General features: G+C 50.8%; 1 protein-coding gene across 1 annotated transcript; it reads right to left on the bottom strand.

The window, feature by feature from the left end:
* Positions 1-8269: 8269 nt before the first annotated feature.
* On the bottom strand, positions 8270-13600 carry NPTX1 (neuronal pentraxin 1). Its single transcript, XM_034790537.1, has 5 exons — positions 13085-13600; positions 12543-12750; positions 11480-11724; positions 10848-11027; positions 8270-10214 (listed from the first exon to the last, which is right to left on the bottom strand). Exons 1-5 carry the CDS (start codon positions 13532-13534, stop codon positions 9993-9995), a joined length of 1305 nt encoding a protein of 434 aa, XP_034646428.1. The 5' UTR covers positions 13535-13600; the 3' UTR covers positions 8270-9992.
* Positions 13601-23807: the final 10207 nt, after the last annotated feature.

Genomic DNA, 23807 nt, shown 5'->3' with positions numbered 1-23807 from the left:
ACTAGGAATAGCATTTCCATTGCAAAGAGGTAAACTGCTTCCACTAATAATGGGGTTGAGCAGCCTGTCCTTGGAGCAGAGAGATTTTTATAAAAAATATGAAATGTACATTGGCAAGTATTGAATTGTCGGACATGTGACATTGGAGGAGAGGGTGTTGGTATCCTGGGATATCAATCTCTGCTGCTCTATGTGTGTTCTTATACCACACTCCTCATTGTAGTATCTGAAGACCTGCAAGCAGTGCATTAGCAATGTGACTAAAGCTCTGGCTCTCCTCCTCTCCCCAAGGGGGAGAAGCCTGGGGAGTGGAGTGTCTTGTTTTGGTGGGGAGGGGGATTAAATATACCCGTTGCTGTGTGTCTGTGTTAGAGAAAACAAAGTCAAAGACATGAGTCTTGCCCATGGAGCAGAAGGTGCTGAGGTTTGTGATGGCTCTTAGTTCCTGGCTATGTTTTGTTCTACAACCTCAGACCAGCCCCGGAGAACGTTAACACGTCTACTGTAATGGAGGGAGTGTGTGTATGATCTCAGTGTCCTGATGTGACCGTGGCTCCCTGTACAATACCAAACCCTTTCACTGGGCTTTGAGGGGGCTCATGTAAATTCCCCCCAAATCTAGGGAGAACCTGAGGAACTCGGGATGTGCCCAGAACAAGCAGGACACTAGCAAAGATGGCGACTGGGAATCCATGTTCCCTAGGCTGCATTTTTTCCTCTCTTCTTCCCCTTCTGTATCTTCTGCTTCCTTCCTAGATCCCTGTCATTCCCCAGCTGTAACTCCTTGCCCCACATTAGTCCCCAGCCTCCTGATCGAGGAGTCTTGGGCGGGACTCCGCTGGCAACCCGTCAGCACCATCTCTTTAATCGACTGGAAAAGTCACTATTGAGGGACGTGTCTCACTTCCTGCCTGTCCCCGGGAGGCTGAGCAAATTGCCTTGACACGGGTTTGATATACTGTAGCACTGTACCTTTGCTGCTGGAGGAGTTTTAAGGCTGCCCGTCCCTGCCAAGGGTACCAAATGCTAGTGTTTGCATCTGTTCCAGCCATGGCTGGCTGCATATGCTTTAGGCCTTTATTGCCTCTTGTAGAATAATCTTCAGGCTAGACATATACTCTGGTTCCCCTAGAACAAAATCAAGCCAGCAGTCCAGTTTGAGGCACCCTCCCCCCTCTTCAAGGATTTTTTTTTTTTTTACTTGAAACAAGCCTGGAAGGAACAGGGCAGATCAAGGTCCCAAACCCTCCTGGGGAGAAAAGGCTTTTATGGCAGGTTCACATGCTCTGGATGGATGAGCCGCTTCCCAAGGAAGCGGTTTCCCTGACAACCAGAAGGCAGAAGGACATGAGGGAGATGGGAGCCAAATGTTTAGGGATGTCCTTAGCAGAGACTGTAAAGTGGATGCAGATACAGCTTTTCCCGAGCCCTGCCACCTGGGATGGAGCAGGCTGCAGCTCGGCAGTGTCCCAGGGTGCTCCGCAACACCAGAGAAACTTGGGACTATGATCTTGCTACCAAAGCCTGGGACCCTATATCTTGCTACCTGACCTGCCTTTCCCTTGCTCATGCCCCCACCATTGCCTCTTTGGTTCCTGTCTTATTGAGATGCGGATTGTTAGACGTTCAGACTCGCATCTTTGCCCTGGCTGGGACTCCCTTACACTGCTGCCACGCCTCGCTCAGCCAGAGAGCGTCCTGCCGAGCAACAGGAGGCCTGTCTCCTGCAGGAGTTGCGGATGTTCAGCCAAAGCATGTACAGCCCCTGACTGAACAGGAAGTGAAGTTCTGGTCTCTCCAGTGGTAGTGTAGAGCACTGGCTCCTGTTGAGACTCAGAAGAGAGGTTTCTTGGGTTTTCCTTCACATCTGGAGAGGAACGGGCTTGGAATTGCAGATGCTTCTGAGGCCCAGCTGTAGTCAGTAAACCGTTCTTGGTTTTTAAGAATCTACATGTTAAAAGCAACTTATCCGGAGAGTCCATCGTGAGGTGAATGTGTAACCAGTAGGGCTGTCAAGCGATTAAAAAAATTAATTGCAATTAATCGCACCATTAAACAATAATAGAATACACCTCTACCCCGATATAACGCTGTCCTCGGGAGCCAAAAAATCTTACCGTATTATAGGTGAAACCGCATTATATCGAACTTGTTTTAATCCACCGGAGTGCACAGCCCTCCCCCCGCCCCCGGAGCACTGCTTTACCACATTATATCCGAATTTGCGTTATATTGGGGTAGAGGTGTACCATTTATTTGAATATTTTGGGATGTTTCTACGTGTTCAAATATATTGATTTCAATTACAACATAGAATACAAAGTACACAGTGCTCATTTAATATTTTTGATTACAAATAATTGAACTGTAAAAAGCAAAAGAAATGGTATTTTTCAATTCACCTAATACGAGTACTGTACTGCAATCTCTTTATCATGAAAGTGTAATTTACAAATGTAGAATTATGTACAAAAGACCCTGCACTCAAAAACAAAAATATTGTAAAACTTTAGAGCCTACAAGTCCACTCAGTCCTGCTTCTTGTTCAGCCCATCTCTCAGACAAACAAGTTTGTTTACATTTGCAGGAGATAATGCTACCCGTTTCTTGTTTACAATGTCACCTGAAAGTGAGAACAGGCATTTGCATGGCACTGTTGTAGTTGGCGTTGCAAGATAATTATGTGCTAGATGCGCTAAAGATTCATATGCCCCTTCATGCTTCAACCACCATACCAGAGGACTGGACAATTTGGTTGCAAATTGTAACCAAACTTGTTTGTCTGAGCAACTGGCTGAACAAGAAGTAGGACTGAGTGGACTTGTAGGCTCTAAAGTTTTACATTGTTTAGTTTTTGAGAACAATTATGTAACAAAAAATCTATATTTGTAAGTTACGCTTTCAGGACAAAGAGATTGCACTACAGTACTTGTATGAGGTGAATTGAAAAATACTATTTCTTTTGGTTTTTACAGTGCAAATATTTGTAATAAAAATAAAGTGAGCACTGTACACTTTGTATTTTGTGTTGTAATAGAAATCAATATATTTGAAAAATGTAGAAAAGCATCCAAAATATTTAATAAATTTAAATTGGTATTCTATTGTTTAACAGTGTGATTAATCGCCATTAATTTTTTTGAGTTAATCGCGTGAGTTAACTGCAATTAATCAACAGACCTAGTAACCAGTGGACATTTCTAGCAATTATCTACCAAAAATATAACCTGCCTTGTGATGGGCAAAACTATGTCAGGAAGTGACTGCATGCTATATGCATATCACTGCCGCCAGTGTTCATTGACAGAAGAAATGAGAATGGTCATCTCTGCCCTCAGAGCCAAATACAAAATCCACCTCAAGCTTTCCCTCAGTGGTGATGCTCTGTCACTCCCGCATTCATAACCCATATTTTAATGAGCAAACAAATACGCACCAAACCTGGCTCTTGCCAGCAGGGAGGGAAGGAAGGAAGATATTTTAGTCTTTTTACTTTTGGCAGACACTCAGATTCTATGGTGACTGGGACCAGGTGAGTGCTGAGAAACAATGATGGCCCTGGTGGGAAGCTAACAGCTATCAGACATGACAATATGTGGTCTGTCACCATGTTCCCAATCACAAATACGTCAGTCCAGCCAGGGGAAATGGAGGAGGTTCAACTTTGAATGTGAATCTTACTCTTGGTGAGGAAAACCCAGAGGAAAATTTCTATGGCTTTGCACCATGATGTTGTTGCTTGACATGGAGAGAGATTTGAAAGAAGGGAACTCTCTCCTCCTCTCATGTACAGCTTCAGTGAAGATGTTTCATCTAGGTCCCTTCTGCCCATCTCTACTCTCTGAGCCTGTGGAATTTAGAACTTCAAGGGCCCATTGAGAAGTGTCGGGATAACCCACTTGTCTTGGCCAAAATCCCATTCCTCACTAAAACAGATTCTAATGTCCCAGGCAATAATAGGTGAGCATGCCATGGCTTCTACATTTACCAACACAGACAATAAGAATGGCTATACTGGGTCAGATGAATAATCCATCTAACTCCGTATCCTGTCCTCCAACAATGGCCAGTGCCCAATGCTTCAGAGGGAATGAACAGAATAGGACAATAGGACACTACAAGAAGGATGTGGAAAAATTGGAAAGAGTCCAGCAGAGGGCAACAAAAATGATTAGGGGCTGGAGCACATGACTTATGAGGAGAGGCTGAGGGAACTGGGATTGTTTAGTCTGCAGGAGAGAAGGATGAGGGGGGATTTGATAGCTGTTTTCAACTACCTGAAAGGGGGTTCCAAAGAGGATGGATCTAGACTGTTCTCAGTGGTACCAGATGACACAACAAGGAGTAATGGTCTCAAGTTGCAGTGGGGGAGGTTTAGGTTGGATATTAGGAAAATCTTTTTCACTAGGAGGGTGGTGAAGCACTGGAATGGGTTATCTAGGGAGGTGGTGGAATCTTCTTCCGTAGAGGTTTTTAAGGTCAGGCTTGACAAAGCCCTGGCTGGGATGATTTCGTTGGGGATTGGTCCTGTTTTGAGCAGGGGGTGGGACTAGATACCTCCTGAGGTCCCTTCCAGCCCTGATATTCTGTGATTCTATAAATTATCGAGGGATCTATTGTCCAGTCCCAGCTTCTGGCACTCAGAGGGTTAGGGACACCCAGAGCATGGGGTTGCATCCCTGACCATCTTGGCTAATAGCCATTGATGGACCTGTCCTCCATGAACTTATCTAATTGGTTTTTTAACCCTGTTGTACTTTTGGACTTTACAACATCCCCTGGCAATGAGTTCCACAGGATGAACTGGGCACTGCATGAAGAAGTACTTCCTTATATTTATTTTAAATCTGCTGCCTATTAATTTAATTTGGTGACCCATGGTTCTTGGGTTACATGAAGGGGTAAATAACATTTTTTTCTCCACACTATTTATGATTTTATAAACCTCTGTCATATCCTCCTTAGTTGTCTCTTTTCTAGGCTGAAAAGTCCAAATCTGATTAATCTCTCGTCATATGGGCGCTGTTCCATACCTCTAATCAATGTTGTCCTTCCCTGAGCCTTCTCCAGTTGTAATATTCATTTTTGAGATGGGGTGACCAGAACTGTGTGCAGTATTTAAGGTGTGGGCACACCAGAGATTCACGTAATGGCATTATGATATTTTCTGTCTTACTAGCTATCTCTTTCCTAGTGGTTCCCAACATTCTTTTGCTTTTTTCACTGGTGCTGCACATTGGATAGTTCCTTGAAAACATCTGCTCATGATGACTCCAAGATATCTTTCTTGAGTGATAAATGATAATTTAGATCTCATCATTTGTATAGTTGGGAATGTGTTTTCCCAGGTGCATTACTTGGCACTTATCAACACATAATTTCATCTGCCATTTTGTTGCCTCGTCACCTAGTTTAGCGAGATCCCTTTGTAACTCTTCACAGTCAGCTTTAGACTTAAGTATCTTGAGTAATTTTGTATCATCTTCAAACTTTGCTACCTCACTGATTACTCCCTTTTCCAGATCATTTATGAATAGGTTGAACCGCACTGGTCCCAATACAGATCCTTGGGAGTCCCTGCTATTTATCTCTCTCCATTCTGAAAACTGACAATTTATTCCTACCCTTTGTTTCCCATCTTTTAACCAGTTACTGATCCATGAGATGACTTTCCCTCTTATCCCATGACTGATTAGTTTGCTAAGAATGTTTGGTGTCAAAGGCTTCTGAAAGGCCAAGTATGCTGTATCAACTGGCCTTTGTCCACCGGCTTGTTGACTCCCCTAAAGAATTCTAATAGACTGGTGGGGTGTGATTTTTCTTCCTTTTACAAGAGCTGCACTGACTCTGCCACCATGGAACATGTTTGTCTGTCATTCTGATAATTCTGTTCTTTATTATAATTTCAACCAATTATTTGTCTGGTATTGAAGTTAGGCTTACTGGTCTGTAACTGCGAGGATGCCTCTGGAGCCGTTTTTTTTTTTTTTTTTTTAAATCAGCAATGCATTACCAATACCTGCCTCCTTAGTATGAAAGGCCTTGTGATAGCTTCAGCGTGAATGGTAACACACACATCCAATGTTATAGGCATATAAATATAGGAACATATCATTTAGACACCTCGCCGTAAAAAACATACATGTAGCATCAGAGGGTCCTGTGGCACCTTTAAGACTAACAGAAGTATTGGAGCATAAGCTTTCGTGGGTGAATGCCCACTTCATCAGACGCATTCACCCATGAAAGCTTATGCTCCAATACTTCTGTTAGTCTTAAAGGTGCCACAGGACCCTCTGTTGCTTTTTACAGATTCAGACTAACAGGGCTACCCCTCTGATACATGTAGCATCACAAACTAATGGTATAACATGCAAAGGGACTTTTACTGTGAATGCTCTGTATCTTATAGGATGGTTTTCTTTTTTGGTGACTGGGCTTCTTCAGATTCAATTCTAACAGAAGTTTGTAAGTGACATCTATGTGGTCTAGCCCACCCCACTGTTCTCTCCAGTCCCTTTACCCACACTCAGGTGACCTATTTCCTGGGGCTAACTGATGCAATGCACTAGGTGTTGAACCACTTGTGAAAGCTAAGGTACAAGAAAAGGTCAAATGTGGCCTGTACTAGATGATCTCAGTGGATAGGCCTGGCAGCAGGGAGGAAGTCTAAATCTCAGGTTAGCTTAGGCTTCAAGGAGCCTTGGACAGAAATTACTCTAAAATAACAAGCAAGCTCTGGCCAGCCCTACCCATCATCCCAGTAAGAGACCTGTCACGTGGCTAGTCAGGAAAGTTCACAGAACATTTGAAAAAGAGCCCAGTGTCTTTCTTCACTCTTTATTGTGTAAAAATAAACTCAACAATTCATGTAATTTCAGCAATAAAATGAAAAAAGCATGAATACCAGTAGAAACAGTGCATTTCCAGAACTGCTGATGTGGATTGTGGCTGTGTGATATATTAATAACCCATTCAAAACCCAAAAAAGACCGATAGCAAGTCATAGGAAAAATGTACAGCTTTGGTTAGCAAAATAATGACAAATTAAGATATATTTATTTTCTACCATTCTGTACAGTATATACATATCACTCTTTTTGGCAAATCAGATGCAATTAGGACTGTAGATTTATTTTTTCCAATTATCAGTTTTTCCCCTCAGCAAATTGTGCTTAAGCTGCTGATAGCTGAAGCCAACAGTTTCCAATCAATACCTCAACAAACTGAACTTACAATGTGTGTGTTTTTTAAGAGCACAGTTAAAATATGCTGCCTTGAGCCACGTTTTGGTATCAAGGTAACGGGATTTGTTTTGGGGATGGTGATTTCTCTGCATCTCAATGCTGTGTTTTAAAACGGCTGGTCATGTGAGCAGCTCTCTCATGGCTTGACTTGGATCAGCCCTGGAGCGCAGTATCAACCTTGAACTGCTTAGTCCATGTCCGTCCACGTTGCATATTTATTTGCCACATCTTTGGAGTTTGTCATAAAGGCTGGTTCAGCCTCATGTGAATTCTCTCTGCCTCACCCAACCCTACCACCGAAGATGGGGGTCAGAAGCGGGCGAGGGGGTGATCTCCTGCAGACCAGGAGTTTTCAAAGGAAACCATACAAAATGTATCTATTATTTCAAAATAAGCTTCTCTTTATCACACCCTGTGGAGTCTTAAAGTATTTTTCAGGGACGCTCAGTTAATTTTATATTCTTTTATTTTTTTCTCCTTCATAAAAATACCTTTTATTGGTAATAAACTTCCTTTTACAATAAGATAAATAATATCCTGTGTTATCAAAAGCAGAAAGGCTGAAGATTGAAATGGGAGCTAAACTTTCAAGGGACAGTAAAGGCTATTTGACAGCTGTCACACTTAGGGTGCCTGTGTCGCTAGGCAAAACAGACACTGCTTCTGCAGTGCTTCGGATTTTATAAAAGGACATTACCTGAGAGAGGCGTGGTTCAGTCAGTGCACCAGGGAACAGCAGGGGCATGGAGGATCTTCGTCCTCTCTCCCTTCTTGAAAGGGTTCGGGCATGAGGGGCGCCCAAGGAGGGAAAGGGCCGGGTGACTCCAGGCCCCGAGCTCGCCGGGGCGTGGGGGCGGGGTAGCTTGGTGCTGGATGGACAGCTCCCAGCGAGCCCGAGCTCTGGATGGAGGCAGGCGTGGTGCTGAAGGGACAGCTCCGGGGGCCCGCCGTGGTGCTGAAGGGACAGCTCCGGGGAGGGGGGGGGCCGCCGTGGTGCTGAAGGGACAGCTCCGGGGCGGGGGGCCGCCGTGGTGCTGAAGGGACAGCTCCTAAAAGTCGCAGGGCTGCTGGTTTGAAGGCCAGCGGGACTTGAATGTGTTTTAAAGACTAACGCCTGGAGCAGTTTAGCTGGAGGGGGAGGGGGCGCCGGGGAGGGATAACGCTGCCGCCTCAGCCACCCTCCTGCTGGGAATGTGCCCCCAGGACATCCTATGGCATGAACATCGCTCGGGCAGACCCCAGCCTGCAGCAGCCCATGCAAGCAGGCGAGTCCAGGCTCGGTAACCGAGACGAAGCCAGCTCCCCCCCACGCCGCCTCTGCGGGAAGCCACTGCCAGGGGTGCCTCAAAGGGCGGGGGGGCTGGGCCGCCCCGTAGAAAGTTCCATAAACAGCCCCTGGGACAAGTAAACGTGGGACAAGAGCGGCCGGGCGCAGACCCAGGCGAGACCTAACCCGCCTCCCCCGGCTGGAGAGGGGTGGCTGCGGCTGGGCCAGGTCGGGTCTGGGAAGAAGTGCTTGACTAGAGTCCGGGCCCCTGCAAGCGCCTGACCCGAACTCGGGTCCCTGCTGTGGCCGGAGGATTCAAATCTCCTGCTTTGCCCCCACTCCCACAGCTCCCCTTAGCCCTTCGGGTCTCTGGGGCCTGCGGATGGGCGCTTTGCGGCCGAGGAAGAGACCTAGGCTGAGCTGACGGTAAATCAGGGGCCAGCAAACCAGCAGGGGCCCCAAGGTGCGCCGGCTTCAGCAAGTCAGAGACCGAGCAGGATCCCACCTGGCTCCTGGGGGGGTCTTCTGGCCACAAACCCCCATTCCTAGGACACAAGGGCAGGGCTGTTACTGGCCAAGAAACGCCCCTGCTAGCCAAACGTTGAATGGAGGCGGGGGTCAGGGTGGAGAAGAAAGGAGTCTGGGGAGTCGGAGGGGTTTGAAAAGAAAGCAGGTCCCCCTACCCCGCGAGGAAAGGGGGTCTGAGCTCTGCCCGGGTTTGCGGCTCCGCTTCCTAGCCCACTAAGGGAAGGAGGGGTGGGGAAGTGTGTGTGTGTGGGGGGGGGGTCTTTCTCCTATGCTCCTGCAGAGCCAGTCCAAGTAAAGAGGAGTCACGCCCTGGCACTGAAAGACTGAAGGAGCCCCCCCCCAAAAGTAACCGGGGATCGGAGGCTCCTGAGTCAGCCCCCCCCCCCCCCAAAGCAAAGTCAGGCCCGCCTAGTGCTCCGGCCCACTGCCACGGTGCTCAGGGGTGGGGGCGTGCGGGTACGAATGGCCCCAAGAACTCAGCGCCCCCCCCCCCAGGGTCACACACCCCACGCGCCATTTCCTGGGGTGGCCATGCCCTCCGCTTGGCTCCAAGGGAAGGCGCGGCGCTGGGGAGCGGTGGAGGAGAGCAGGGACAGCGCGCTCTCCCGAGCGAGGATGCAAATGAAGACAGATGTGCTAAGGAGCTGCACCAGCCCAAGGCACGCAGGCTTCAAAGGAAGTTGGCAAGACAGAAATGAGCCGGTTCAGGGGAGCTGGAAGCGGGGCCGCAGCGCTCCAGAGAAAAAGCGAAGAAGAACGAACCAACCCTCTCACCTACTCGCCAGTTGCGCAGTTCGGCGCTGCCCGGGGCCCGGCCCCCCGGCCAGAGCGGGCAATGCCCCTGCCCTGTTGCTTTGCTGGGTTTGCTTTTGCACAGACAGACAGACGGGGGAGGGGGAGACAGACTTTAGTCCTGGATTCCTTCCGGGGAGGGGGCTGCGCTCCAGCCACTAGTTGAGCTGGCGGCAAGCTTCGAAAGTCCACTTGGTGGCTCCCCCGTAGATGTCGATGTTGGTCTCGGACCAGGCGATGACGTTGCCGGCGGGGGCTTTGGTGCTGCACGTGGCCAGGTTGTAGATCTCCCCGGGGCTGAGCTTCCGGTCCCAGATGTTGAAATGGGCCAGTTCGCCCACGAACGCTTGGGTGGCGTCAAACCCCCCGCCCAGGGTGTCCTTCGGAGAAAGGCAACAGCGGGTCACCAGGGCCAAGGCCCCCCGGCCCTGCCGGGAGCGCGGTTCGCGCCTCTGCTGCCCGCCGGCGCTTGGCTCGGAGTCGCCTGGAGCCAGGGCCCGAGTCGCTCCTGTGCCCAGCCGGGGACAAGTCACCCCTCGGGGAGCCCAGCTGGGGAACCGGCGTGGGGCAGCCTGGCTCTGCCAAGGCCCGGGGATCAGAGCGAGCCCCTGCCGAGTCAGGCTCCCCTCCACCGCTAAGGGGGAACCAGCCGCCTGCCTCGGGCCCCTTCTGCAACCGCTGCCCCCCACCCCAACCACCCACCGCAAAGTCTGCCAGGGGCCGGCCTCAGCTGCGCCCTGCTCTAGTCCCAGGCCGGGGCGGGGACTCTCTCTCTCTCTGTGTGTGTGTGTGTGTGTGTGTGTGTGTGTGTGTGTGTGTGTGTGTGTGTGTGTGTGTGTGTGTGTGTGTGTGTGTGTGTGAGAGAGAGAGAGAGCGCGCGCGCGCCAGCCCTCGGGTCACTCCCCCTCTTCCAGCCCTGACCTGCGGCCCCCTCCCCTGCAGCCCCCCAAGGCAGCCCAGGCCTATTCCCCGGGGCTGCGCAGCCCCTACTGCCTGCGCTGGCGGCACCTTACCTGCTCCTGACCCAGGACCAGGACCCCCTGCGGTTTGATGGGGTGATAGGGAGCCAGGTTCTCTCCGTGGCCCCCCTGCGTGCCGTCCTGGTAGGCCTCCCACACGCCGTCCCGCGTGGTCCAGGTGATGCAGATATGGTGCCACTTCCCATCGTTAATGACGAACGGGAGCTTAGCGACCTGGGGGGGGGGGGACACAGAGGGGTTACTGCAGCCCCGGGGCCGCCGAGTCAGTGAGGTCCCTACATCGGCCCAAGCCTCCCCCCCGCCCCCGCCATCTCTGAGTTAATAGGGACGGAGCCGAGGGAGCTCCATAGCCCGGAGAGAGGCGCCGTTGGGACCTGCCCCTGCTCCCAGGGCGTTCAAGTGCCGCAGGATCGGGCCCATTCTCGGACTGGGACCTGGACTCCACTGGCCGTACGAGACCGAGCTATGGGTAAATTGTTTGGGTTTGTCTGTCCTGGGCCCCCTGTGGCCTGGCTCCACACCGCCCTGCCCCGGGCTGTCTCTCTCCCCAGCGCAAGGGGAGGGGGGTGAGACACGCCACTCCATCCCCGTGGGAACGGCGGAGACCCCACGCGCGGGGAGCGGAGAGCCCGGGGGCGCTGCGGGGGCTCGGGGGCCCAGCCTACCTTGTCGTTAATGAGGATCTCCATGGGGTTGTTGCCCCACTCGATGAGCACCAGCTCGTTGGCCTGGCCCGGCACCGCGTAGGAGAAGGGCGTCCCCACCCCGGGCGAGGCGTTGGACTTGATCCACATGCCCACGGAGAAGGCGTACATCTCGGGAAGGCTCTTCTTCACCTTGGCGTACATGTAGTTCGTCCGCAGCGGGAAGGTCAGCTGGAACTTGTCGGTGGGACGGTTGTCTTTCTGCCCTGCCCGGGGAGAGAGGGAGGCGGTTTGCTCTCCGCGTGCGGGGTCTCTGCACGGAGCAGGAGAGGGGCCCTGTGGAGACACAGCTGGGCCGGCCTGCCCCTTGCTCAGGACCAAGGCTAGCGGCGCCAGGGGCCCTCCCTTTCCTCCCACCACCCGCATCGTCCTCCATCCCCCAGTTATGTAACAAGCCTTAAGATGGCACCGTCCCAACCCCGCCAGCCCGCCGCTGCGCTCTATCCGGCCCATTGGAACAGCGCTTGGGGAACTGGGGTCCCCCTCCCCCGCTTACAGCCTGCTTCCATCTCCGCCATAAAGCCGGAGGGACCGGCCCCAGTCAGGGCCCCAAGGCGCAGCGGGCCGGGCCGGGCGCAATCTCGCAGCTTGCTGAAGTTTGGGAGGCAGGAGGGCGCCTCGCACACGCCCCAGCCCGCCCCGAGGTCAGCTAGAGGAGAGCCCTGCAGAGGCGCGGGCCCCAGACGCGTCCAAAGCGCAATGGTGTCTCATGGGCCAGTTGGGTGTTTTCCCGGGGCAGATGTCCTGGGTCGAGGACACAACACGGCGGGGTTAGGGCGCTTCCCGGATACCTGGTGAGCAGAGCAGGACCCTTCGCCCCCCGCCGCCAGGTCCCGCCAAGGGACACAGCACGAGACACGGGTTTAAAAACGGGCCACTGGTTGGAAAGAGGAACTTCAAGCCCGCGTCTCTTTGGGCGGGGGGTGGGCGAGGGAGTGAGGTTTTTATCCCGCCCTGCGCTAGGGTTTGGGTTAGGAATGGTGCATTTAAACCCCACCGTGTCCATTGCAGCCTGAGCCTTTACCTTTCTCCAAGTCACTGATCCTCTGGTGCAGGGAAGTTAGCGTGCTCTCGATTTTGCTTCTTTCCTCGGACTCGTTCTTGGGATTTAACTTTCCTTCCTCCAGGCTATTCACTCTGGACAGAACTTGCTTCTCCAAGTCATCTATTTTATTCTGGAGTATATCCTTCAGGTGGTTGGTCTGGCCTGACGAGTTGATCCTACTAAACTGCTGCGGGGAGCAAAGATAAGAAGTGGATTGTTACAAACCCAATGGACACCATGCGGTATTTACCCGGGACAAGCCCCGGCGCTCCCCAGCTGAGTGTTAAACTCATTTAGCTCTTATCAAACAAGCGGCCTTGCTTAATTAAACTAAAGCAAACGCCGCCGCCGTAGTCACGTTTTAGGCTGTGCTTTGCCTTGCTGCATTTGCCCCTCAGACTGGACAACGTTGCACCATTCCAGGTTACACCGGAGCCAAGAGGTGCACGAGACAGGGCCATACATAGGATCGCCCCTTCCCCCTTTGTCTAGCTCTAAGGAATAACCGACATTAAAGGTACCTCTAGGTTTTCTAGCCTTGTCTTAAGTGACTGCAAAGTTTGCCCAAGTTGGCTCAAGGTCTCAGCCGCTGGCGCCCGGGACAGATCCCCCATGGTGTTTTTGGACGAGCCGGGCTGTTTGCGGCTGGATCCCCCGCCCGTCTTGGACTCGCTGGGGCCCGCCTCCGGCAGGCTCTGGCTCTCACACCGGCCCAGCTTGGTGGTCAGCTCCCGGATGGTCTCTTTGTGGTTCATGATGGTCTCCCTTTGCTGGAGCACTGTCTCCCGGAGCTGCAGGACGGTGGTCTGCAGCTCCTCGGCGGTGCCGCTGCTCGGCAGGGAGGAGGTGCACATGTCCATATCCACCGGCACCGAGGTGCAGATGAAGCGCGTCTGGCCGAAGCTCTGGGCGCATGCCCTCAGCAAGAGGACAGAGGCGAAGAAAAGGCTGCACGGGGCCCCCGCAGGCATGGCTGGGCCTGGCGCCAAGTTCCCCCCACGCCGAGCCCGGCCTTGGCTTCAGCACCCGGGAGCTGTCCAGCGAACTGCCGAGCCGACTGCGGTACGCGGGCTGCTTTATAGCCCGCGGGCGGGGCCACGCCGCCATTGACGTCACCACGGGGTGGAATCCCGGTTTAATTGCCTGGCTCGCGGCGCGCGCTGGGGAAGGGGGCCCGGGAGGGGGCGGGGGGCTCCCCCTCCCTCTGCGGCAGTGCCCACGCACAGATACGCGCTCCGTGGGACAGTGCCTGGAAGGGGGTGGGGGGGTCACTGGAGGGAGGGTAACGAGCGTGCGCGCGGGGGTAGTGGTGTGTGTGTGTGTGTGTGTGTGTGTGTGTGTGTACACGCAGGGAGTGTGTGCAGACCGGGGGGGATAGTGGGCTGTGTGTGTGTGTGTGTGTACACGCGGGGGGAGTGTGCGGAGCCGGGGGGATAGTGGTGTGTGTGTGTGTGGACGCACGCGGGGGGGGGCCAGGAGTGGGGTGCCGCGAGCTCCCGTGCGGGGCTCAGCGCTGGCTCTCCCCCCCGCCCCCCGCAGAAATTAAAGCCTGCCGGATAAGGGGTTGTTAATCCGGCCTGCGGGGGCTGGCCTTGGCGCTCCAGGGCTCAGTCGAGCGGGGCCGGGCCGGGCGCCCGGCTCTGCCGGGAAGCGAGCGGCGTTCCCAGGCTCGGAGTCCCGGGCGGGCGGGACGCTAGACTGGGGGCGGTCACAGGACGGAGTCCCGGAGCTGGAAGAGGAGACACCGGCGCATCCTGCGGGCCTGGCTCGCCGGAGCAGCGCTAACTCCTGCCAGGGTCTCGCCGAAAGCAGGAGCCTTCCCAGAACCCCCCCGACCCGAGCGCCCGAGCCAAGTAAAACGCTCCGCTCCGCCATCGGTGTGAACAGTCTAGGCCAGAACCTGGGCCCTTGCTGTGGGCTCAGGCCATGCACATCTGGGGATCCCCCGCTGCAGAGGAACCCCTGGGGGTACCCAGCTGGCCCTGTGCCACCTGCCCCTGTGTGCAGAGTGTCTAGCACAATGGGGGGGGGTCTGATCCCTGATTGAAGTTCGGGGCCCTCCCATAATCCAACATTAATAGTAATGATCATAATTCATGGAAGGTTGGTCCTGGGGGCCGGGGTGAGTCGGGGTGTCCCTAGGGGACTCTTCCTGCTCGATCGCCAGAGACCAGCTCAGCCTCCAGGTGGCACCGGGATCAGGGGAGCCAAGAGGTGGATCAGAGCCCCCCGCTCAACCCCACCCCAAGTCCTGCCCTACGCACAGTTGGTCTAGACTGGGCCTCTGGCCGTGTCGGTTTCAGGAACACAGGACTCATGTTGACACATCACTTGGCTGTGGGTGTGAAAGAGCATTTTTATTGAAATGGGAAAACAAATGAACTGACAAAATGAAAGGCCTTGGTGAGGGTACTTGGTAGCCACGGTTACTCAGAGAAATTGCTGCCTTTTTATCTTCAGTACTTGAATCAAGGCTGACTATTATTCAAGCCTTGGGAATGGAGGATGTGGCGTTTCTGTTTGTATTCATTCCCCACCACCATTCCCTTCAGATGGGAACCCATAGAGCTCTTCTTTGAATGGAAGTTGTGAGATTCGCATGAGAGCACCGGGGGGGATTTCAGAGTGATACATGCTGCTGCAAGATAGAATACGCTTCTTTATGGTCCATGGTACATATTGCCTTGTCTAATCTAGATGTGTCATTAATTTGTTTCCTGTCTCCAGTCACTAATAAAAGGTTATACCACCTGGTGAGTATCGGAAAATTCGAGAGGAATTTGTTAGGATGAATTCAGATCTACCTAGCTATCATGTTTTTCTGATGCATCCATCACTGTTGTTTCCTCACACATTTATGGAGGCATACAGATAAAATGATCTGTATCTCTTTCCTCCATCCATTCTGCATGGTTGGTTCTCTTTGTTGCTTTGTTTGTTTCCTTTTGTTATGGGCATCTACAGCCGGGCAGAAAAGTGGGGTTTCCGTTTCACTCTGGGGACCTGATGGTTCAATGTGCACATTCTGACTCGCCAAATGAGCCCTGGGTGCTGGAAAGGAAAATGGCTGGTGTAGTTCCCATTGATGACATTTGAGTTATCCTTTGCCCAGAGCCTCTCCCTATATGCATTGGGCCAGCTCAGTGGTCTCGCCACATTTCAGTTTTTTAGGTAACAGAACGTTCAGGGCCAAAGTCTGCCCTGGTGTAAGATTCCACTGATTTAAATGGAGTGAAGCCAAGGAGGGGGCTGAATTTTGATTAGTGAAGTGGGTCAAGGCAGGGGCGACTCCAGGCACCAGCGCACCAAGCGCGTGCCTGGGGCGGCAAGCTGCAGGGGGCGGCCTCCCGGTCGCTGTGGGGCAGCAGTCAGGGAGTCTTCGGCAGCATGCCTGCGGGAGGTCCACTGGTCCCATGGCTTTGCTGCCAATTCGGTGGCGGGTACGCCAAAGTCGCGGGACCGGCGGACCTCCCACAGGCATGCTGCTGAATCCACTTTACTAGCCGGACCTCCCACAGGCACGCCGCCGAAAGGCGCCTGACTGCCGTGCTTGGGGCAGCAAAATACATAGAGCCACCCCTGGGTCAAGGGATGCAAGGACTTCCAGTCTGGGAACACTGTACTTTAAAGAAGAGTATTACATAACTTCCCAACCCCTTCCTCATTTTACCTCCCATTTCAGGCTGCTATCCAGGCCTAGTAAGATCTCTCCAGGAGATGGAGTAGAAAGGGAGCCTTTCATGTTGTTCACAATAGAGTTTGCGTGTGTGACAGTGTGAATCAGTTTGACAGAACTTCTAATGCAAGCATTTAATTAACTCCAGATGTCCCCTGTGAGTCTCATTACAAAAGACTGAAACATTAAAGGTCCCTTCTCTGAAACCATTCTTATCTATCTCTATGCTTTCCTCCTAACTAAGCAAAGTCCAGTAGATTTAATATGAGAGTTAAACCCAAAGTTTTGAGGTTCACTTCATGCACAGGGGAAAAAATATGATAGTTACTGTTCCTCAAGCAAATGGTTTATGCATTGGTCTCTTCGACATTTGGGGAGAGGGCATGGTCATTGGTATAAAGGCCTGGTGAATCCCTTGCTATATTCCATCAGGTCCTGTAACTTCAATGAAAAGCTAAGGAAAGCGACCAAGAACATAAGAATGACCATACAGGGTCAGACCAAAGGTCCATCTAGCCCAGTATCCTGTTTGCCGACAGTGGCCAATGCCAGGTGCCCCAGAGGGAATGAACAGAACAGGGCAATTATCAAGAAGTGATCCATCCCCTGTCACCCATTGCCAGCTTCTGGCAAAGAGAGGCTAGGGACGCCATCCCTGCCCAAGGAGTGAGCAAATAACTGGTCACTGTCCCCTGAGCACTGCAATGCCTCCGTTGGTAGCTCGCCCTAACGCTTCTCCAAGGCTTTGCATTGGTACCTTTTCACTAGTGCCACTTGAGCTCTAATTGTCAGAGGACATACACTGGTAGTTGCTACAGTTAACCTTCCTGAGACTTCCAAATTGTACCACAGGCACCATAAACGGTCACTGCTCACTTCTATCTCCCTTCCCCCCCCGCCCCCAAGTACTGCCCCTATGCACTGTCAGCTCCCAGGAATCTACCACCACTGGAAACCTGCTCTGGGTTCACAGAATTTAAGATGCAAAGATTAATAACAACTGGTAAACAATGGACTGTCTTGTGGTTCTGTAGCACAGTGGGGTCATGGACCATGACTGGGTCTCCTAGGCACTACAAAAATACAAATAAATTATAATAACATAGAATCCTAGGACTGGAAGGGATCCCAAGAGGTCATCTAGTCCAGTCCTCTGCGCTCATGGCAGGACTAAGTATAATCTACCATCCCTGAGAGGTGTTTGTCCAACCTGCTCTTACAGATCCCCAATGATGAAGATTCCACAACCTCCCAAGGCAATTTATTGACAGTCACTCTGATAAGAAGTTTTTCCTAATTTCCAACCTAAACCTCCCTTGCTGCAAATTAAGCCCATTGCTTCTTGTTCTATCCTCAGAGGTTAAGAACAATTTTTCTCTCTCCTCCTTGTAACAAAATTTTATGCACTTGAAAACCATTCTCATGTTCCCTCTCAGTCTTCTCTTCTTCTCCAGACTAAACAAACCCAACTTTTTCAATCTTTCCTCATAGATCTTGTTTCCTAGACCTTTAATCATTTTTGTTGCTCTTCTCTGGATTTGTCCACATTTTTCCTGAAATGTGGCTCCCAGAACTCAACTCCCAGTTGAGGCCTAATCAGTGCAGAATAGAGCGGAAGAATTACTTCTCATGTCTTAATTACAACACTCCTGCTAGTACATCCCAGAATGATATTCGCTTTTTTTACAACAGCGTTACACTGTTGACTCATATTTAGCTTGTGGTCCACTATGACCCCCAGATCCCTTTCCATAGTACTCCTTCCTAGACCGTCATTTCCCATTTTGTATGTGTGCAACTGATTGTTCCTTCTTAAGTGGAGTACTTTGCATTTGTCCTGATTGAATTTCATCCTACTTACTTCAGACCATTTCTCCAGTTTGTCGAGATCATTTTGAATTTTAATCCTATCCTCCAAAGCACTTGCAACCCCTCCCAGCTTGGTATCGTCCGCAAATTTTATAAGTGTTCGCTCTATGCCATTATCTAAATCATTGATGAAGATATTGAACAGAACCAGACCCAGAACTGATCCCTGTAGGACGCCACTTGATAGACCCTTCCAACCTGACTGTAAACCACTGAAAATTACTCTCTGGGAACGGTTTTCCAACCAGTTGTGTACCCACCTTATAGTAGCTTGATCTAGGTTGTATTTCCCTAATAATAATTGCTTAGGAAAAAGCTTATGTGACAGTTTGTTCTCATTATGATCATAACTTCGATCTATAATGGCCTCACTTCTTTGTACTCTGTGGTTTTTTATTAGCACATGTTGCTCTGGAGAGACCTGATCCATAGCCCATTGAAGTCATTGTGAATCTTACCTCTGACTCAGTGTCCTTTGAATCCGGCCCTAGCTCAGGAATTTGTCAGTGGAAAGGCCTGTGTTTTCCTCTCGGGTTCTCGTATCTTGCTCCATTTGGCCTGATTTCTTTTTCTCCTCTTTGACATCCATCCTGCATTTTCTGAGTGCAAAAATAATGGGGGTGGGTGTTGTAGGGCAGGGCCAGTGGCTCTTGCCTTACCTGGCCAAACCTGAGCTCTCTTGTCCCTTTGTTCTGGCTGGTTCTGAGAAAGGGGATGGAATGAAAAAGTCTGAAAAGACTATAGGTCTCTGCATTGGTGTAAATCCTGAAATCAACGGAATTACACCCTGGGTAAAACAGGTGTAGAGAACAGACTCAGGTTCCACCTCTGCAAACATCCACCTTATTCACAAACGGCTGGTGTCACTGAACAGCTGATTTAACTAGGACCCAGCCAGGGGAAGCCTTTGTGGTTCACGGGACATTATACTTTTGTGATATTAAGGTGACAGGTGCAACACAAGAGCTGCTTAGATACTGTGGGGCATATAAAGACCTAGATAGGAAAAAATGGGAACTATATAGACACACAAAACAACCCCTTGGTTCTCCTACCTCGAAGGAAGAGTTGGCAATTGTGAACTAGAATTCAGCTTCTTCAGAAAAGTTGCATCATGCACCAGGGTCTGTTTTGCTTTTGTAGATTTAGTAGGTGTACAGGGCAAGCTCCTTTTATTTGTAAACATTCCCTCCCCACCTCCAAAGAGTGGATTTGCCTTTGTAACTGAGGCCTGCCAGACACCACTGGCTAGGACCCCTCCAGATGACTTGGTGCTGAATATCAGGCAGAGGGAACACTGTGTGCATGTGGGGGGTGGCTGGAGGGGAGGATATTACAATATTTCAAAGCAGTCCAAGCTGCTCCTTCAAGGGACCGAGATTCCTGCCTTCACAATAACCTTTGCCAGAGCCCACTGCCTGAGGAAGAGGTAATATATGTAAATATTCAATCTGTCCGACGCTAACCTTTGGGTGAGAACAACTGAATTACAAATATAAAAAGGATTTAAAAAAAAAAGTGAACAAATCTCTTTAATCCTGGAAGCTGGAGCCCCAGAGAGCAATGAGGTGCAGAACAGTCTCTCTTGTTCAGGAAGTCTGCTGTACATAAAGCACCCTCCTCTGGGGTAGTGTTAATTTCACAGATAATTCTCTTCTCTGCAGTGGGGACAGCACAATCCATTATGGGAACAGGGAGCTTTGAGATGGGAAATCATAATGGTTAGGCTTCAATTAGTGAGAAATCCCCGCCCCTTTGGCCTGTCCATCAGTGAGGAGTCAGCTGATAGGCAGTTTAACTGTCGAGTGTGCTAGTGCTATCTTTAAGGACCCAGGAGGGAGCAGAGATTCCCTGATCCCTGTTTCTTTGACCCCTGGATTGTATGTGTCTATAATTCATCCAAAAATGTGCTTTAGGGTGGAACTTGGCACCTGAGGGTTATTCTGGGTAAGAACACAATGGGGAAAGGATCTTTACCCAGATTACCCAGTAATGCCATCTGCACCTCTTGCTTGCCATGTCCCACTAACAGGGAGAGCTGAGTTTCTTTTACAATTCTTTAAGGCATAGGATGGGACAAGGAGCACTACTAAATGAGCTCAGAACGAGCTATTGCTGCTCCACGGCTAAGTTTGCTAGGCGGTTTCTGTTTAAAGCTGATTCCCCCCCCCCCACTCTCTAAAATCCACAATACATGGTTAGATCAGTGTGAAAACTGGTCCGGTGTGATAACTAGAAAAGACATTCTGTGCTTTTAAGGTGGAGTGTTCCTTGCCATAGCAGGCAGCAGGCAAACATTTCGCACTGGAGCTCTGAAATTTGCTGCATTTAGCTGCAGTCTCTCTTTGCAGATCGCTCCCTTTCTCTGTCTTCTCCCTTCTTTCTCTCACTGTTCCTGGATCCAACGTCAGTTTTCTTCTCTATGCCTGACATTTACAGCCAGCGAGGATGAAAAGATGGTTCTTCATACTAGCTAGGGCTCAGAGATGCTATAGGGACATGGACCCTTTCATTACAAATAATTAATTTAGCTACATATTGCATAACATTCTGAACAGCTTTCTGGGGCAATCGCAGCTAGCTGGATGCACAGCCCCCATCAATATTACATTACATTTGGGTACTACAGTTATGAAGCTTCATTAAAAATTTAATTTGTGGTTTAAAACTGCAGCATTCCCTTAAAAGTGTAACAGAGAAATCATTTTTGGTGCTTGGGGCTGGATCCTGCATCCCCTGAAATTGCAGGGGGAGATACACAAGGGGCTCAGATACCATGATGATGCATTCTGTGTAAGAACCTGAATAGAACAGAATGAGAAAGGGAGAGATGACACACATCTGAGTGGCTGTCCGCCTTGTTGTCCCTCCTGATCACTGCCAACTGCCACAGGCATTTCCTTGACTCCTGGAACGAAGCAGGATTCCTTGTGCACCCATGTTTGGCAGCCAGAATTAGATGGAAGGAGGCCATTGGCCCTTGGCCACCCCTCAGCCATTTACCTGATCATCCTAATCCCCAATGTTCCCAGAATTTCTCACTCACCCATTTTAAAAGAAAGCTAAGTGTGAATTTGATGATGGCGAAAGGTACCAGATCCCAGTGCTAGGACATGAAGCTATGTCTTTCTCCGTTAGCACAGGGTGCCAACAATGCTCAGCCTGGAGCTGGCAGGGGCCCCTTGAGGAGTGGAGGGAGGTGTTCAGTCTCTGTGGCCCGTTTGGCTCTTGGCCTCTCTGCTGAGGCTGCCCACAAGGGTCCACCCTGTGATCGTGGCTTTAGGGTTATAAAATCCATACTTGTGAGGGGGCAAAATGACAGTGAGCCTCTTGTGCCCATAAGAGGAGGGAAAGTCTCTTCGTAATAAGGAGTAGGTGCTTCCGACGTAAACACAGGCTCAGAGCCTGCCTTAGGCATCTGCAAAAGCTACACTCCTCCCCACATAACCCCCCCCCCATGCAGCCGAGTCTCCAGCTGCTGTGAAATAGAATAAACGTTTCCATGAAAAATTAAACAGAAAATTAAGTTTTTTTCACTGACTTTTTAATTGAGAAAACATCCCAGCTGTATTTCACGCTTACAATCAGCATGAATGTGTTCAGAGCCCATTGGTGTCCTTGTCTAGCTTCTTCAGAGAGCAGCGCTACTGCGCCTGTGTCATTTTCCTCCTCCATCGCCTCGATCGGGTCTGATCCTGCTCCCATGGAAATGAACGGCGAAATAATGCAGAAATTATTTGCATTAATGCAAATAATCCATCTGATGGATAAGTCTGGGCCTAATTTTCAGAGGTGTGGCACAGCTGCAGTTCCCATTGATTTTTAACTGGAGTTGCAGGTGCACTGGAAACCAGCCCCATAGAGAACCGAACTATTATGATTTATAAAGCACCTACAGCGTTCCAGGCAGTGCTCTGACAAAACCAGAGACAGGCTGAGATTTTAAAGGAATTTGGCATCCAAATCCCAGTGACATTCAGTGGGAATTGGGCACCCAGGCTCCTTGGACAATCCCAGGTTTAAACCTCAACCCTGCAAGCGGCTCTGCCTCGGCAGCCCTCTGCATCCACATGGAACTCCGTGTAAGTCTGGGGCCCAAGCCCCTGCTGCGAAGAGCTCTGTAACGGGGGGCGCTCACCACTCTGGCACCTCCTGCTGGCTGTCTTGGGAATTAGCTCTGCATGGTATTGTGCCCTCTTTGGGTGGTGCCTCGCCGCCATCACTCCTGCTCTAGGTCCCATGTCTCTCCAAGGACTGTGGTGTCCTCTTCAGCGACACAGCCCTCTGGCCGTGCCACGCATTGTGCTCCTCTTTTCCGGGGGACCTGCAGTCTGCTGTTCAGCCACTTCCCTTAGTGGTGACTGCAGTGTATTGTCTGGCTACTTCCTCGGGCCCCAGCATCCTCTTTGCCCTTGCCTCAGGGCCTCAGCCTGCAAACCCCAGCAGCCAGCCAGGAGCTGTCTCTTACTCCCCTGGTCACTGCTAGCAGCACTGCTCTGTCCAGGATGCTGGCAGTTCTCTCAGCCCTCCAGAGACACAGCCCTTCCTCCCTGGGCTCCCAGCAGAGAACTGCCCTCCTCCCCCCTGCAGCTCCCTTTTCATATGGGCCTGCTTGGCCCTGATTGGCTGCTCCCTTCAGCCCTTCTCTGGTTGGCTGCCTCCTGCACAGCCTTCCCTAGGGCTCTATTAACCCCTTAGAGCCCAGTGTGGGGCAGGCACCCCATCACAAGCTCACATTCCCAAGAGATGAAAGAGAGGGAGAGAAGAGACATGACAAAAGCCAGTGACTGAGCAATGAGTGTCAGTGCCATGATTTTTCTACAAGTGTGAATCATTCTTGCACTCTCTCTTTCTCACTGATCCCTATGTTAACGCTACATGGAAGGGAAGGTGAGGCTGTGCCGGCCTTCCAGGAGAGTGGTGATTATAGGAGGGATTCAACAGGGGGAAAATGGGAGTCAGGTCAAGATGGGAATTCCAGGGAAGGGGCTGGCTAGCCTACGCAGTGCATGCGTGTATATAGCACAGTACACTCCCATGTATCCAAATGCCGGGGGAGACAGCTGAAAGTTTTGGGTAACTGGGCAGTTGGATAAATGGGAAGTGCTATTCAATAACATAAGCTACATGGGGGGACCCACTGTGGATTTGGATAACTCGGATTGTTGGATAAAGGGAGTTCAGATAACTGGAGTTCTACCATATACGGTACACAACTGAACACACAGAAATGAAAAGGGCTGGATTTAAACCCCTGCTTAAATGTTCTGTTGAGCTGGGGCCTTTATATAATTAGGTTATTATTTGTTTGGCCTGTGTGGCTCCCCTTTGCTCCTTCCTCTGGAATTCTCACACTACCCCAAACTTGTGGAAAGTACTCTTCTTCGTCTACACACGCAAAGTAATGACTTTGTCAACGTAGACTCCGTGGGCTTCACTCCACTTTATGCCAGTCTAATTGTTCAAATCAGCAGAGTTACTCCTGACTGACACTGGTGTAAATGGCGGCAGTGTCAGGCCCTGGAGTGTGTGTGTGCTAATATCAATAGTCCCAGATCACATTTGTTAACTGCCCTGTTAATTATAATGAGATTAACCACAGAGGCCAATCGAATTCCCACAGCTCCAGCAGCTTGCTATCAAGTTCACATATCAGCCTCCAAACCCAGAGAAGGAATGGGAAATAGGTTTTGATCCTT

This window comes from Trachemys scripta, chromosome 14 (genome assembly GCF_013100865.1).
Source record: "Trachemys scripta elegans isolate TJP31775 chromosome 14, CAS_Tse_1.0, whole genome shotgun sequence".
Taxonomy (NCBI): Eukaryota; Metazoa; Chordata; order Testudines; family Emydidae; genus Trachemys; species Trachemys scripta.
This window is presented reverse-complemented; position numbering and strand designations above follow the sequence as displayed.

Excerpts from the sequence above, each read along its gene's own strand:
- NPTX1 (XM_034790537.1), bottom strand. The coding sequence starts at position 13,534 with ATGCCTGCGGGGGCCCCGTGCAGCCTTTTCTTCGCCTCTGTCCTCTTG. Across the intron at positions 11,028-11,479 it reads AGATCCTCATTAACGACAAG|GTCGCTAAGCTCCCGTTCGT; the intron begins GTAGGCTGGGCC and ends CCCCCCCCCCAG. Across the intron at positions 10,215-10,847 it reads TGGTCCTGGGTCAGGAGCAG|GACACCCTGGGCGGGGGGTT; the intron begins GTAAGGTGCCGC and ends CTTTCTCCGAAG.